A 17262-nucleotide genomic window follows, 5' to 3' on the forward strand; every position below is an offset into this window, starting at 1 on the left:
CGTGGTAACTATGATGCAGCTAAAACTAGCGGGACTCACTTAAAACAACAGATAAGGAATTTTAAAAAGGTCTTTTTAATTGAAGTTAATACTGTTTTAAATGTGTGCTTTAATAAATATGAATATGTAAGTGTATGCAATATAGGCTGCACAATCCAAGTGTTTAGGTGGACAATTCATGATTTATTAAGAGCATAATTATTTATTTGACTAGAGCTTACACGACCTTAAATGTCATTTAAAATGCTTTCCCTAATGCTTAAAAAAAGTTAAGCTTTCCTCTTAAGATTAAATCTCAATCAAATTTTTTTTTTTAATTCTAAAGTAAGTTGTTGAGAGAGATATTTTAATTAAAATTGTTTCTTCTTTAGATACTTATACAATAAAAGATATTAAAAATAACTTGTAAGCAAACAGTATTGTTAATTTAAACTCCTATTCTTAATACTAGCTAACTATACAGCAGAATTGGAATCAGGCAAAGGAGGTGAAAATTTGTATGTCCTAACAATACAAATAAGCTGAAAAACTGGTATCTGGTAAAATATACTTTTCAAATTAGTAATATGATAATACAATTTTTTTTTACACATATGAAACTTTGAACCAAAATCACAGCCAGCTTGTTTACTTTCTTTTACACTAATACAGAAATTTGTGAACAATTACAGACAAGTTAACAACTGTTTTCATAATCTTATATTACATCTAAAGTGAAGAACAAATGCTTAGTAAGAAAAAAACAATATTTATTCAACACAATTTTACAGCAACTGTTTAGAAGAGTAAAACATTTACTTAAAAAAGGGGGAGTAGAAATGTGGGTTCAGCTGTTTAGAAAATATGGAAGAAATCCCAGTTAAGATAGAGTAAATGAATTGGGAAGTATTTACAAATTTTGGATTTTCTATAATCTAATTTTAAAATAAGCACTTCAATAAATATCAATAATTGCAATTTAAATATATTATATATACTAAATCTAAAAGCTTTATAATAAAACCTATTTTTTAAAAACTAATTTTTCAACATTTATTATTATGTAACAATAAATGCATTATGAAAAGATTAGCCCCAATTAATTTTTGGACACAAATTACACACATGATTATTAACAGAGAAATACAATCAAAGAATAAATTGCATTTCATGGTACTATCATGATTCATACATTAATTGTTGACAGATTTTAATTATTTTTAATATAGTGAAACATTTATATCAGATCATTTACAAAGATCTTTTTATAACCAAATGTATTAATTGTGAAGTAAATCCCTCTTATGGTAAATTAACCTTTGATGTACCTTACAGAATAAAGATGTAAATGTAAAAAATAAACAAAGCATTAATATTATAATTATTTCAGTAATTGAAATAAGTAATTTACATAGAAAATACTTTCACTTTAGTGAAGCAACTAATATTTTGAAATGGTAGCTTTCAATTTCAAAACTTTAAACTATGTAAAAGAATGAAATGTACATGTAAAATTATTTTAGACTACTGTCTAAAATCAACTTGTTCCTGAAATTGTTACAAGAACTACCTTTTTCTTACTAGGATGCAGAGTTTCTTCCAGGCATCTCTTCGGGGGGGGGCTTAGCCCCCCCGAAAAATTTTTACCGCCCCCCCCCCGAACGAAATGAAATTTATATAATTTATATAGAAAATATATACTTTTAACAGTGTCCGCCCCCCCCGAAGAAAGTTTACCGCCCCCCCCCCCCCGAAGATTTCAAGTGCCCCCCCCCCCCCCCCCCGGAGAAAAAAGTCTGGAAGAAACACTGCTAGGATGATCTCAATAAAACAACAATGTGACCATGTCTAGGTTTGAAAAACATGATGAAAAATGTCTGAGCTAAGCAACATAAAACAATTAATTTGTAACTATGGGTTTTGAATGAGTGTTTTAATTTGAAATGCAGAATGGCAACCTTGAGAAAAATGTATGAAGGACAGAAAAATCAAACATGAATTATTTTTTTTAAAATTAATATGATTTTCTTTGTACCCCACTCTCCAGTTTTTGGGGTTTTTTTTTTTGCATTTTAGTTTCTTTTATAATTATTTATACACATACAGATAAATTACTCTATAAAAAACAAGACCAAAGGTTAATTTCTTTTTATAGTTAAAACCAAGACAATTAAGCATAAAAAACACAGACTTTGTTCAGAATTAGAGTTCAGAAATTTACTCCAAAATAAGAATTGTAATTGTGAAAAAATAAGCTTAAATGTTCTCTTACCTGCAGGCCAAAACCCTCTGAAATAAATCCTTAAATTATATAAAAATGACTTTACAAAATGCACAATAACATTAAAATCTTAATATTTATCTATTCCAGTTTCTTTTATGTAGATTTCAGAAGTTTTTCTTCATCCTGGCAAAAGCCTCACTGTCAGTCTTGTTTTATGCAGGCATTTCCTAAAAGGGGAACAATGTTATTTTTAAACAAAGTAATTTTAAAGTTGTTACTTATAAATTGCTATAAATAATCACAATTTTAATTATGCTTTTTGCAATAAATAAAATATTTTGGATAAAAATTTAGCAAGTTGAAGATTTTATTTTTCAAAATGAATAGGATCAGCATTATATTTTAAAATAATTGATTTGTTGTGTGTCACTATTCAACAAGTAAATAAAACAAATTGACTTACTGATCACATTTCCCAACACATTTTGCAGCCTGCTCTCCCTTCTGAAATTGGACTATTGCTTTGTTTTGCTCTCTTATTAGGTTGACACCCTAACAAACAACGTATTTTGATTTGGTTTTTAAAAAAAATTTATTGAAATCTTTACTTTCTAAAAATAAACCGTCAAAATATCTTGTAATTTTAAAATGTTATGAGGTACTCACTAAAACTTGTCCAAAGTGCCTACAAATTTTGATTATTGTTTCCCTAGTGGCAAGCTGGGGAACATTCATTATAACAACCTTCTGAGGTCCATCTAAAACTGGTACCTGACCGCTCACTACAGCCTAAATTACAAAAATGGCATAAAAACTTTTGATAAGGAAAATTGTCTCAAATTACAGAGTAAAATGCATACAAAGAACAAAATATATTTTATTCATATTTACTTAAGAACATAAGAGAAAAAAAAGTTATTTGAACTTAACATAAATTATTATTAGTTTTAGAAAATTGAATCTTTTATAACTAAGAAATTTATTTTAAAATATGCAGTACAAAACCCAGAAAAACAACGTTAGCAATATAAAAACTAGAAATAATATGCGATAGGTTGCAAGCAGTATACCCGATTCCCTTCAGAACGTGTCTGAACTAAACGAACAGAAGAATTTTGTGGAGCTGTATTTTGTGTTGACACTGCCACATTATGGATGATGGATCTCATCTGTGTTCCAGTCACTGGTTGAATTCTTTGACCTATTGTTTGTATTGGCTGACCCACAGGTGAATGTTGAACAGTACGTTGATCATAAACAATACTGGGTTGTGCCTTTAAATAAAGACAATGGATGGTATTTTGATACAGGCAATCAAATTATATTTAAAAAGTTGAAAGACATAACTAAACATAACATGCAGAAACAAATGACACCGAATGACTGAACAATAAAAGAAATGGTTGAAATGGAACTGTTTGATAAATTTTGCTAGTTAGTTACCTGGTTAGTATGAACCGTATGAGATGGCTGTCCCTGACCATAATAGTCATACTGTTGTTGGTATTGCTGTTGGTACTGCTGTTGGTACTGTTGGGGATGTTGATGTACAGGCTGTGGGGCTTGGTACTGGTCAGGTGGGGCTATTAAATGGCCTTGGTAATTTGGATCTGCTGAGTTCTGATATTGGTTTGTATGTTGAGCATACTGCTGGGAGCTTGGAGGAGGTTGTTGATACTGCTGGTACTGCTGCTGCTGTACTGGCGGCTGGCTCTGCTGGGGCTGGTATGGTGGTGCTGAGTACTGAGTTGAGCTGTAAGACACTGGAGGTGGCTGGTTAACAGGGGGGTAATGGTATTGTTGTTTAGAGACAGGAGCACTAGCTGGGCCATGCTGGGATGAGTACTGCTGAGGTGGGGGTGCTCGAATAGGTGCTTGAAGGGGTGCAGAGTGGGGTGGTTGGTATCTCACATTCTGAGTAGCAGTGGGTGGTGGTGCAGAAAATGTAGATGACTGTCTGGGGACAGCTGGTCTTGGAACATTAGTTGGCTGAAATGGTGTTTTAAGTCTAGGGTCATTAGTAGGCGGAGGTCCCCGGAAGTTAAGATTAGAATTGTTAACAGGGTTCATAAACCTGGGGTCTGAAGGTGCAGGTGATCTAAACTGTATGTTCTGCTGTACATTTCTGAACTGCATTCCCATAGTTGGCCCTTGATATTGTACATTGGTATTTGATGCTGGTCCCCGAACTTGAGCATCATTGGGCATTCTCATTCTCTGTTCTGACTGTACCATCATAACTGGCTGATTAGGGTAAGATCTTTGTATTTGTTGAGAGTTTCCTTGAGACATTAGAGGTCTCTGCATCATAGCTGGACCCACAGCACTAGCTCTTGGGGCTGCAACTCTAAAGAGTTGTTGTGGTGGACCTCTATGCTGGTGCATAACGGGTCTCTGTTGCTGAAATGGTGGACGTTGTTGCTGTAATGTCAGTGATTCTTTCCTGTGACTAGGTGGTGGACCAAGACGAGCTGCTACAGACTGACTTATTGGCTTGGCAGGAGCATTAGCCTGTTGCTCCTGTTGTTCTGGAGACTCTGTGCTCCCCAAGATATCATCAATTGTCTTACCTGAAAAAATAGTTAACCAACACTCAGCATTGTACATTCTATTTCAATTTGAAAAAGTAAATTTAAAAAATCAGAATTGAACGTTCTATTTTATTTTATAAACAGTTAAATACTAGTTAAATTAACCATACCAATGCATTCAGATAAAAATTGGAAGAATACAGACAAATAACATAGGAAGTAACCAATACTGATGTTTAAAGAAGGGCTTTTAAAGGTAACTTAAAATAAAAATTATTGTATTACAATGCAAATAATTTTTAAGAATTAAGATTTTTTAAACAATAAAGAATGAAATATTCAAAACAAACCTTCCTGTTTCAGCTTTTCTTCCAGTTCTTTACGTTTTATTTCTGCTTGTTTTTGCCTTGCCAACTCTTTCTTTTTTTGAATCAGTTCTCTTTGCTTTCTTTGCTCTTCTAGAAGTTCATGCAGTTTACGACTTTCTTCATCCATAGGTTCCTCCTAAGTAGTTTAAAGTTTAGAGCTTTAGTTTGCCATTTAATTTATAGAACATCTTTATAGAATGAAAGAATAAAACGTAAAGTAAAACAATTGATAGAACATACTTGCTCTGGTTTTTCTGGAACAACTTTACTATCCTCTTTAATTTCCTGGTCTGTTGCTTTCAGCTCAGTTTTGAAAACTTTAGCAGGCACATCATCTCCACCAGTAGATTTTCTTTTAGCACCTAATGTTTGCGATACCTGTTTCATCTGAGTCTGCTTAGCTTTGTCTAATAAAGCTTTTGCTCTATGGAAAAAAAAAAGATTTAAAATATTTTCATGGTGTGTTAATAGAAAAAACTCAAGATGTTGAGTTGGCCAGCTTTTGAACACTGTACTTTACTAGCTCAAATAAAATGTCCACCTGAGCTGGAAGACTCAGCACATCCTACTGACTCATGATTTATGGGTTAGCAACAGAGTTTTTTTTACTGCTCAACTATGTTCTATCTAATTTTATAGCAATAAATATTTATGAAAAGTTAAGCCACAATAGCAGTGTTTTTTACTAACAAAACAGTTGGAACTCACTTTTTGATCTGAACAGGGATGCCCATTTTTACTGTTCTAGTTATTCCTTGAAAATTTTGTGGATTCTAAAAGAAAAAAATAATTTTAAGTAGTCAATCTTATGAATTGTAAGTATTAGGAGAAGGTAAGAACTCAATAGTTTGAGAAAAAATCTCAAGATTCCATTTCGCAATAGAAAATGCAACGGAAGCCCTAAGTTAAATAAGGATGAAATATAAAATATTTTGAAATATGGAACATTCATAATACTAAAAAGAAATAAAAATTACCTGAGGTCTAACATTATTGTTTTGGAAGCGAGGATTGATATATATCTTATGCTTTTTCATCATCTGCATTTCATTCTGTGCTTGAAACTGAGATCCTACCTGACCCACACCCAACATTCCAGGGCCTGGGGCTCTAAAAAAAAACCCAGGCCCCTGTTGACCATTAGGTTGGGACTGTCTATTTTGAACTTGCAACCTCCCAAGTCGCTGATGCGGAGATAACCTTGGTGGTTCTCCTGGCTGAAGATTCATCAGAGACTGGGGAGGTGTTGATACTGGCTTAACAAGAGATGGGATGGGTTGTCCCTGTGAAGGTGTAACTCCAGGATGATTCATCCTCATCTGGTTATTAGATCCCATTAAAGGTCTAGGGCTTTGGCCAGGACCGCCGGACATAGAGATTCTTATGTTTTGACCCATTGGCAATCTCATTGGGGACAAGTTTTGCATTCTTTGGTTGAACAAACTCTGAGGTCCCTGTGCCTGATTAGGCATAGGACCTCTAAACTGCGGCCCTGTTTGTGAACCTCTTAAATTTTGTTGAAACACTGGGCCTCTTTGATTTTGTAAAATGGGTCCCCTCTGCTGTTGACCTATAATTTGTCCTCTCTGATTAGGTGGGCCTGGAAATCTCCCTGAAAGAAGGGGTGAAAACATAGTCCTTTGTGCTGCATTTGAAAGCAAGTTGGGTACTCCAGGAAAAGAAGGCCTTTGGTTATTTGGCCCACCAAGAAAGGGAATCCTTTGTTCTTGGGGGAAAGCTCCCCGCTGATTCATTAATCGCAAGGGAAATGGCCCTCTCTGATTCATCATACCAGGAAACTGGCCTCTATTTTGTGAATTCTGAAACTGAGGACCCATTCGCATGTGCTGCTGTGAGACCATTCCTCTAGGAAACATTACCATCCGGGGACCTTGTAAAATACTATTCATCGGCCCAGGCTTTGTACCCAATCTGCTGTGCACACTCAGCCGTCCTTGGCCTCTTGTTTTATGTTTGCCTCTCGTATTTTTGTCAGTCATAAACTGTTCAATTTGTGCAGCTTGCTCTTCATTGATTTCTGAAAAATATATTGTTTGTCTTCAAAACAAAAATGCATACGAGGCAAGAGACTAAGATTAATTATTTATGATTAAAACAAAGTGTATATTTTGTAGAGGACACCATGAACTGTGAATAAATTTTGACTTTAAACTACAGCACTAACCAAGTGTGTCAGGTATTGCCTCTCTGGCAGGTGCAGCTGCAAGAGAAATGACACCAGTTCGTTCACTGGTAAATTTTCCTCTCCCATGTCTTGAGCTATCTTCATCACTTTCGCTCTCACTTTCAAAATGCTCAGTGGCCTAAAAATATCAATAAGAACAATAAAGAACAATTTAGAGAATCAGAAGACAGAAAAAAAAAATCATCAGTATTTTATGTGCTCAATACAACATACTCATTTCCTGAAACTATGTTTAACAATAATTATGCAATAACCTTTTAAAAGCAATCTTAAGCATTACCTCAACTTGCTCCTGCACTTCAGTTTCATTATGACTGCTATCTTCAGGTGTACCATACTCAAGATGCACCTAATAGAAAACATCTTCATTAAAAACTGAAAGGCTGTTGTTTGTAATTTTAAATGTCCACTTGTCATATTACCTCACTCTATTGGCCTCTTAATAGATCTGCTCTAGTAAAAGTAAACCAGAGCATTCTTTCAAGTGGCCAATAGGAAAAGAACATAATAGTGTTTAAAACCAAAGCTTACCTGTTCTTCTTGTTCTACTGGTTGATCATAGCCCAATTCTACACCTGATGATTCTAACATAGTCCCATCTGTGTTACTTTCAGCATACCCTACATCAGCTTCCTCTACAAAAACACTTTGTTGTTCACCATTGTATCCACTTTGATCATCATGTGATTCAACATAACCCATGTCATTTGGTGGTAAGATGCTAAAATATAATTTTTATACAGGTTTAAGGTTATTGTGTTGTAATACAGTTTATTTAAAAGATTGCTTATTCTGCAGTGATAATATCAACATTAAACCCAATATTTAAACTAATACAGTTCTATGTTTAAAAATTTTAATTAGCATTACACTGAAATATTTATGTCTTTTTCTTCATTCTTAATTGTAGTGTTGGAGTCAGATTTACTCAACCAAAATTAAGTATTATGTGTCAACATTTTATGTGCCATATGGCCCGTTGACTCTTGATTTCATTCTGGATTTGCTTCCTTTGTCCAAGAACAAACTTCAAGGCAGTTTGATTTTGGAGTTTTCTTTTCTAGACTGGTAGCTGTTCTCAGCTATCAAGGTTTATCTGCCCAGGGGTTCGAACACTGGACTTTCTGGTTTTGCAACCATAAGCTTCACAGCAGCTAAGATTTAATTAAAATCATAGTTTTACTGGAAAAGAACTATCTGTAACTTACCCGTCTGAGGTAAATGCAACATGAAGATTATCTTCAGATGCCATTTCTAAACTGGCACCATCTCCATCAACATGCTGGTACATGGCTGAGTAGTCTCCTTCACTATGGTAAATATTCTCCTGACCAGAAACATGGAAATGTCCCTCATCTTCTCCAACAACACTGAGCTCATGCTCAAGGTCTGCTGTGTCTGACTCTTCAAACACAAATGCTTGCTCATTCTCGATGGTCATTTGTTGGGCTTCTGAAAGCTTTAATCATAAACAAAACATAATATTTTAAATCTGTAAACAAAAAACTTTCAACAAATGATGAATGCCAAAATGCATTCTTACATACAATGAATTTTTAAAAATATATTCATATAAAAGATTTCTTTACACACCTGGTTTGCTGTTGCAGTTCTAGATCTCTGTCTGCGTTAAAAAAAAAAAAAATTTATAATGCATCATTTGTTAACAGTTTTGAAATACATGTCAAAGAAATGGATGCAAATTATTTTGAAAATATACCAAACTATGAGTAAATCGGCTACAGAAAACTTTTTAGTAGGGATGAGACCAGACCATGAATAAAAGGAAATTTTCAGATGTTTTATTGCAGTTAAAGCAGTCTCATGCTATTATTGCACTAATTAATAATTTAATATAGCTTATATGTTTATGTTACTCAAAAACAAGAATGAAAGTCCTGTCTAATTGCAATTTAATATTTCCCTTATAAACATCTGTTAAAAAGTTTTAAATTTACAATTTAACAAAAATGGAAACAAAATTTTATTTTAATATTAAGATAGATTCAACTGTAATAATCTAGTTATACTCTTATTTTCAATTTTAAATCATGTCTTATTTACTTAAAGATGCCCATGGTTAAATTTAAATCTGATTATTAAAGAGCATAATTGTAGTTTGAAAGTTTTAGTTCATGTGATAGAAAATTAAGTGGACCAGGTAAGCTGAAATTTGTTAGGGCCTATTTATTTTAAAAATTGTTTCGGAATTAATAGTTGAATAATCATTCGAACAAAAATTAACCATGTTGATAGCAGCTAAGCTACATCCTTATTTATGCTTTTAGAATAGCCTTAGGCTGCTTTAAAAAATGTGAGTTAAGTATAGTTAAATCCATGATTCATTACCCTATTTTGACAACCAGCAGTTACCTACCTTGAAGACATACTTCGAACAGATTCACTATTATATGAAATAGATTTTGCACCAGCTTCATCCATGCCAAGAAGGGCATCTTCATCAAGTTCTCCATCTTCTCCCAAGAGATCAAGCTAAAGGATATAAATAAAATACTTTTCACAAAAGTATTTTAACGTTCTGCTGCATTAAAAGTATAAATTAAATTATCAACTTACAGAAATGAAGACTTAAAATGTATACTTACCTCAGATGGTTTTTGGAATGTGATTCCTGCAGGGTCACTAAGAAGCTCTTCATCGCTGGAAAGAATTAAACAGATTTTAAAGTCTTGATCTATGGGTCAGAATTTCAGCTAAGAAAAGCAGTTAAAAATGTGTGATTCAATTTAGTGAACGACTATAATACTACTTGTTATCCATATTCTATCACACTCTTTAAAACGAACATAGGCACCATCGGCTCAATGGATAGTCCTGGGTGTGAAATAGCACTGTACTGGGGCCTCGGCAAAACGTGCCTTATTCAGTTTAGTGAAAGATTATAATGCCCCATTGTATTTGAAGTCTATCGGAATGTTTAAAACAAACGTTGGCGCCATAGCGCTCAAGGGATAGCATGGTCGCCAAATTGCACCCAAATGGGGCGTACGAAATTTTTTTTTAAAAATGTGTTTCTCACAAATTCAGTACCACTGGTCCGTGAAATAGTCTGCTAGAACGGTTATCATTAACATAGGTGATAACATTAAACAAGACTGTACTCGCGCGTGATCCTAGTCCTTTAATAAAGTATAATTAGGTCCATCTCTAGACAACACGGTGAGTTCAAATAAGCCAAAAAAAATCACGTGCAGCCTAAACTAAATTTTAAACCAATCCTGAAAAAAAAAGACGTCACGCCAATGTTGGGTAACCCTAAGCTAGCATAGCAGTAGATGTACCATGTACGCTTGTGTAATGGGCGGAAAACAAATCAACGGTAAAGAGGCACCACGAGAACCGGCGAGACTAGTTTTGTACCGCCAAAACTAGGTCACGAAATGTGGCGAGACTGGCGATTGGATAGGCCTATACCCGGTTCAAATCTCGCGACACCCGAAAGGGAAAAAAAACCTCGAGAAGCAAGATTTCCCGTTTTTTAAGATATTCCCCGGCTATTTATCAAAATTCCCTGTTTCCGGGTGCAAGGGAACCCTGAATTTAGTAACAGTAACAATTCTACTATTTATTCTTTAGTATTCTAGATCTAGAATAGTTAAGTATACTGAGATATGTAACAGTAGGTAAAATCACGATATAGCGTCGGTTATTATTCCGGAACTGTACAGCAGTAAAAAACAGTAAAACCATGGCGTAGTCTGTCGAGCCGTTACGGAAACCACCGGAAATACTGTAAACCATCATTTATTTGCCGCCATATTATTTTTAATACATTATGTTTAAAAATGTGCAAGAATTGATTTTAGTTGCATTTTAAATACTGTTTTGCTAATTATTTTGTATTTCTAATTATTTTAAGTGTATGTGCTAATTATTGCTGCTACTAAACATTATTCTAGTTCTTCTTACTACTTTTAACTTTAGTAAATCTAATCGACTTATTTTACTAATAGAACTAGAGCTGGTTGTCGCAAATCTTCTGCAGGTTTTTTCTGTTTCTTAAAAAAAAACATTAGGTAGGCCTAATAATTACTACACTCTTTTATTAATATTTAGATTTACTAATTGTTGCTAATTTTTGTCAGTTAAACATTAAATTAAGTTAAAACATTAATTTAATGCACTTGACTTAATTTTTTTCCAACGGTCAAATAAACTATGGTTTAACAGTAACGAATGTTACCGAAACTCAACGCACATTACCCAATAATTTCCTACGCTATATATTGTGATTTTACCTAAGAGTAAATCGTAATCTACCTAACTGTACTCAGTGTACTGACAGTGTACTAACTGTTGTTTACTATCTAGATCTATTTCTAGATCTAGATCTAAGTCAAAGTGACGTCTGACTAGGCCTAAGACTAGCCTAAGTTTAGTTAAGTGAAGTCACTAAAAAAGGGCCTACGTGAAGTAAGTGTACTTCAGCGGCCTAATCCAATAGGCATCAGGCATTCCTTTGCTAAGATTTTCAAATGCACCATGCCATATACTCATATAAATCTAGATCTATAGATCTAGTAAAGATTTTATACTGAGTAGGGAATAGTTAAAATGAATTTAAGAAGTATACCTTAATTTGGAAGCCGCCATTTTTAATGCATGACGGCCAGATTTTTACAAAACTCTTTGGGGTGAGGCCAATTCAACATTTTAAAATTATGATTTCTACTGATAACTGAGGGAGACAACGAAAACCTAAAGCATGAAGATTAATGTACCTAGGCCTATAGGCCTACAAGTTTTAATAATCACGACTAAAACTCGGTTTTAATATTACTTTTTAAAATGCAAAAGTTTGTTGTGACGCTTTCTGCCCCACCTTCATAAGAACTGTCATAAATTTCGATTCCCCTACCCCTCCCACATTAGAAATGTGACGCCGTTTATGGAAGATCCCTAAGTATAAATCGATTTTTTTTTCCAAAAAAAATTAGAAGCTTTACCATGTTTACTAATTTTAATTCCAATAGTTTGTGATCAAGTCGAGACCCTACAGGACTAAAATAGATTGCAATATATATCCATAATTATCTGCCCTTAGTAACGTCAGTGTTACCTTCCATAGGCCAATTTGTTTTAAAATAAAAACATTTTATACATCTTTTCGGTGTCTGTCTTTTGGCTGTCAGCTTTATAATCTGTAGGTCTTATGTCCAGTCTGCGATTTTGATGTCGGCCTTTTGTCTGTGTCGGCCTTATGTCTTGTTAGCCTTTTCCTAAACACTAGTAAAGGTATCCAATAGATACTAAAGTGACCCACGTTTTTCTTTATAGTTATTTAAGTAGTAGTCTATAATTAGTCTATAATTTATTTTCTACTTTTTAGTGCATTAGTACATAAAAGCTTGTTATTAAACCGTTTTTTTATGGAAAAAAAAATTATTACAACTTTTTATTTAAATTGCTTCCTCTGTCGTCAGTCTGTCTGTCTAGATCGAAACGGCCGAGCGAAATTGCAGGCACTTCTACCTGACAGATACGGTTCGTAGTTGGTACGTGGGGTCAAGACATGAAAACAATGCATAATGACATTCAATTTGACTTAATTGGTTGCCTAATTAATTTTTTTATGAATTAATTAAAATTTAGACCATATTAGTAGGCAGTCCTATCCAACTATTCCACACGCGTCATCAAGTTCAATAGCACGTCATCACGTTCGATAGGCGCGCAATGGTTTTTAGTCATGTAACTCTATTGTAAATAAAAACATGTAAAGTACTAAAAAAATTCATAAATAAACCGGGAGTGATTTCTATAATAGATTGACGACAGAAGCCTGTGGTTGTATATAACACATTTATTGGGTCTAACTACAGCACGATGGTAACACACAGAGAGGACGGAAGGAAGTACACAAGGGACATCACTCAAGATAACAATATTATAAATATAACTAATACAGAAGAGTGAGTTCCCTTGACCTCACAATTATTTCAATCTATTACATCCCTTTACCCTTAGAACACAATAACACATCTCTCAATAGAACAATTGATAGTATCCTAAAATCACCAATTATATTGTAACATGAACACTATGGTAGATTACATCCTTACAAACAATGCACAATATGCTACAACATAATCAAAATACAAAACAATAATGTCAAAGTCCTCTTGACCTTTAAAATCATAGGTCTAACTTATTTGGGACTTTGATTGTCCTGCTTGACCTTCTCAGTGGCTTTTGATTTGGTGACTCAAGATTCTGACCATCTGGATTCTCTATCTCAGGAGGTCTAGGATTTAAATCATTAACTCCAGAATTTACATTTTCTGACTCCAGACAACTTGGTTCACTCATATCAACAGAACTTGGTTGTGGAACAACTGAGTTGGTGTGAACTGTTCAGATTTGGTGGGATTGATAGATTCACACTTATTATCTGCACAAGTTATTTTTAACTTTATAAGACACAGGTCCTGTACATTGAACAATTTGACCTGGTATCCATTTTTCCTTTCTCCCATAATTTCTTAGATACACATTCTTATTAACACCAAATTCTCTTTCAATGAATGTTTGTCATGATTTAATGGAGCTATTTTTGAATGGGCATCTGAAAGTATTATGCTGTTATTCAGATCCTTAATTGACATAGATTTCTTTGATTGATCAATTTTCTCAGGTAATCTGATAGTGCTTTCCTGGTAACCAAAAATACTGTTTAAAAGTAATATCCTGGACAATATCACTTTGCAACTGTGATCCAGTATTTGAAGTGGGTGTATTAACTTGCAAAAATCTTTTTCTTCTTTTGATGTTACCCTTTTAGTTTCTGTAAGTGCTAATGATGTTAGCAAAGTTGTTTGATGATCACATTCCTTCTTACTAATGTATTCTCTTTAAAACATTTGAAATTGCCATATCACCATAATCATTTATTAAGTTACAAATACTTTGTTTAGGCAACTCTGACTGATAATGGACTGCATTTTCTCCATCTTTTATATTATCTTCACAAAGGTTTTATTTCTTATTTTACATGGCCTTAAGTCATCATTCACAGACTCTTCAGGCCAACCATTCTTACAGTACTCATATACTTTTATTAAGCACTCATCTTTTTGTGTTTCTCTTTTAATATCATTCACATTTATATTGGAGTTATCCATGATAGTGAAGAGAACAAATACATCTTCTGGTACATAGCTCAGGCTTTGGTTTTTTAAAGGTAATCTACTAAGACTATCTGCACTATTCTCAGATCCAGGTTTGTATTTCAATTCATAATTGTATGCAGTTAGTGTGATAGCCCATCTTTGAATTCTTGGTGAGGCATGCTCAGGTAGGGTTTTGTTTTCTCCAAATAAACCTAGCAATGGTTTATGATCTGTAAAGATGGTGAACTTCCTACCAAACAGAAACTTATGAAATTTCTTAACACCAAAAATGATGCCTAAGCCTTCCCTATCTAACTGAGAATAATTTTTCTCAGCCTGGTTCAAAGATCTACTGGGAAAAGCAATGGGTCTGTCACCCTTCTCATCCATGTGGGACAAGACTGCTCCTACACCATCTGGTGAAGCATCACATGTTAATATAAGTCTTTTCCCTGGGTCATAGTGAGTTAGTAAGGTGTCAGCAGACAAAGCCTCTTTTGCTGTATTAAAAGCAGTATCTTGTTGTTTACCCCAGTGCCAAGTTGCATTTTTCTGTAGCAGCTTGTACAGTGGTGATAGTTTACCAGACAGATTTCCTATGAACTTTGCATAGTAATTTATCAAGCCCAAAAAAGCTCTTAGTTGTTGGGTATTTTCAGGTTTGGGTGCTTCCTTAATGGCTTTTGTTTTCTCAGGTTGAGGTCTGATACCTTGCTTGCTTAATATATAACCAAGAAAACTAATTTCTGTCAACATGAATTGACATTTATCTTTGTTTATCTTTAAACCTTTTTCACCAACAATTTTCAATACTTTATTAAGTGTTTTAAGATGTTCAGTGTCATTCTTACCAGTTATGTACACATTGTCAAAGTACACACAAACATTTGGAATGTCCTTAAAAATACTGTCCATGACAGCTTGGAAAATTCCAGGGCTAGATGATATGCCAAAACATAGTCTTTCATATTGGTAGAGTCCTTTATGTGTGTTTATTGTCGTATAGACTTTTGAATCTGGATGCAGTTCTAGTTGAGTGTAAGCATGACTAAAGTCTAATTCAGTGAATTTGTCTCCTCCTGCCAAATTCAAAGAAATTTCCTCAATGTTAGGTATAGGGTACCTATTTAGCTCTATTTGCTTATTCAGTGTAGTTTTATAATCTCCACAAATTCTTATAGAACCATCCTTCTTTAACACTGGCACAATGGGTGTCGCCCAATCGGAATAGTCTACCTTCTTTATAATGCCATTGGATTCCAATCTACTTAGCTCATTTTCAATTTTATTCCTCATTGCATAAGGTGGAACTCTAGCTTTGCAGTATCTTGGATTTGTATCTTTAATGCTTAACTTCACTGTTCTATCATTTAGTAAACCTGAATTACCAAAAACACATTTATTTTCAGATATAACTTTATCTAGTGAAGTAAGACTAGATTCTTTTACATTCTTCAATGAACAAATACTCTCCCAATTTAACTTAAGATCACTTAACCAGTTCCTACCTAGTAATGGCGGTCCATTTCCTTCAACCACAAGAAGAGGAAGTTTAACACTTTGACCATTATAACTTACATGAACCATACACTCTCCTATTACCGGAACATTGTCACCAGTGTATGTTGTTAGACACTTGTGACACGGCTGTAGAGACACTGATCCTCCTGTGACAGCGTCAAAATCTTTCTTTGTGATGACTGTTAGTGATGCTCCAGTGTCAAGTTGGAAGCTGATGCTCTTACCGTTGATATTAACTTGTACATTGATGGGAGCATGACTTATTGATTTCACAGAGAATAGGTTGAAATCCGGCTGCGAATCAGTTTGAGCATTTTCACAGGTAGAGTGGTTCATTGGTTGGGTTAGGTAGTCTTGGTGAGAGTTAACATAGTGCTGCTTTTGGTTGCGGTACTGTCTTGACTGGCTAGATTTAGCAACAGACGAAGACTTTGCAAAGCAGGCCTTAGCAATGTGACCTTGCTTACCGCACTTATAACAAGTTGCAGATTTGAACTTGCACAGATGAGATGCATGGGGACCTTTGCATCGATGACATTTTTGATAATTATTACTAGATTTAGATCTAGGATTTGAACGAGCAGGGTGTTTAGCATAAGTTGGAATGCTCTGTTGGGGTTGATGTTTATTGACTAACCTGCTGTTTACTGCATGGATCCCTGAAGGCGTTAGAGATTTCGCCGCATCTGATGACTGCTGGTATGAAGTTGCAAGTTGTATTGCTTTTTCCAATTTTAGATCTGACTCGAGCGGCAACTTTCTTTGAATATCAGGGCTGTTTACACCTGTCACAAACTTTTCACATAGTCTGTCAGACAGCGTGTCTCCAAATTCACAAAATTCACTTAAATGACGTAAAGCAGCAACATATTCTGATATTGACTCGTTTGGTTGACGAGTCCTACTGTCAAATCTAGCTCTACATAGAAACTTTGATGGGGTAGGCGCATGGTGGTCTGTTAGCAATTTGCTCAGCTCATTAAAGCTCTTGGTAGTTAGACTAACTGGTGCGCATAAGTCTTTTAGTAGCCTAAATTGTTGAGGCCCTATGACTGTTAACAAAATAGCTCTCTTTTTGGCTTCTATCGTCACGTTGTTTGCTTCTAGGTAAAAGCTTAACCTCTCTAGGTAATCTTGAATGATTTCATCATTCGCATCAAATTCTTTTATTTGGCCATACAGCGCCATAATTCTAGAAATAATTAGCTAATAAGCTCTAGCAAACCTCTTTTTTGCGTAAGTAGGTGCTCTTTCTAGTAGATGTTTATCCTTCGTCGCCAGTTATAATAGATTGACGACAGAA

General features: G+C 34.5%; 1 protein-coding gene across 1 annotated transcript; it reads right to left on the reverse strand.

Moving 5' to 3' along the window:
- Window positions 1-1773: 1773 nt before the first annotated feature.
- On the reverse strand, window positions 1774-11932 carry LOC131946535 (RNA-binding protein 33). The gene is made up of 17 exons (XM_059307364.1): window positions 11903-11932; window positions 9915-9969; window positions 9686-9801; window positions 8902-8932; window positions 8517-8767; window positions 7840-8029; window positions 7589-7657; window positions 7288-7426; window positions 6080-7140; window positions 5811-5875; window positions 5343-5526; window positions 5085-5238; window positions 3647-4773; window positions 3274-3477; window positions 2870-2992; window positions 2667-2755; window positions 1774-2430 (listed from the first exon to the last, which is right to left on the reverse strand). The coding sequence occupies exons 1-17, from the start codon at window positions 11920-11922 to the stop codon at window positions 2382-2384; spliced, it is 3927 nt and encodes a 1308-aa protein (XP_059163347.1). The 5' UTR covers window positions 11923-11932; the 3' UTR covers window positions 1774-2381.
- Between the last annotated feature and the right edge of the window lie 5330 nt (window positions 11933-17262).

The sequence above is a fragment of the Physella acuta genome, unplaced genomic scaffold, assembly GCF_028476545.2.
Source record: "Physella acuta isolate Inbredline_101_S28 unplaced genomic scaffold, ASM2847654v3 ptg000562l, whole genome shotgun sequence".
NCBI lineage: Eukaryota > Metazoa > Mollusca > Gastropoda > Physidae > Physella > Physella acuta.

Bases quoted from the DNA above. Each gene is read 5' to 3' on its own strand.
- LOC131946535 (XM_059307364.1), bottom strand. From the start codon at position 11,922: ATGGCGGCTTCCAAATTAAG. The intron at 9,970-11,902 runs GTATACTTCTTA...AATTCTTTCCAG, and splicing joins ATGGCGGCTTCCAAATTAAG to CGATGAAGAGCTTCTTAGTG. The intron at 8,030-8,516 runs GTAAGTTACAGA...ATTATATTTTAG, and splicing joins GTTGCATTTACCTCAGACGG to CATCTTACCACCAAATGACA.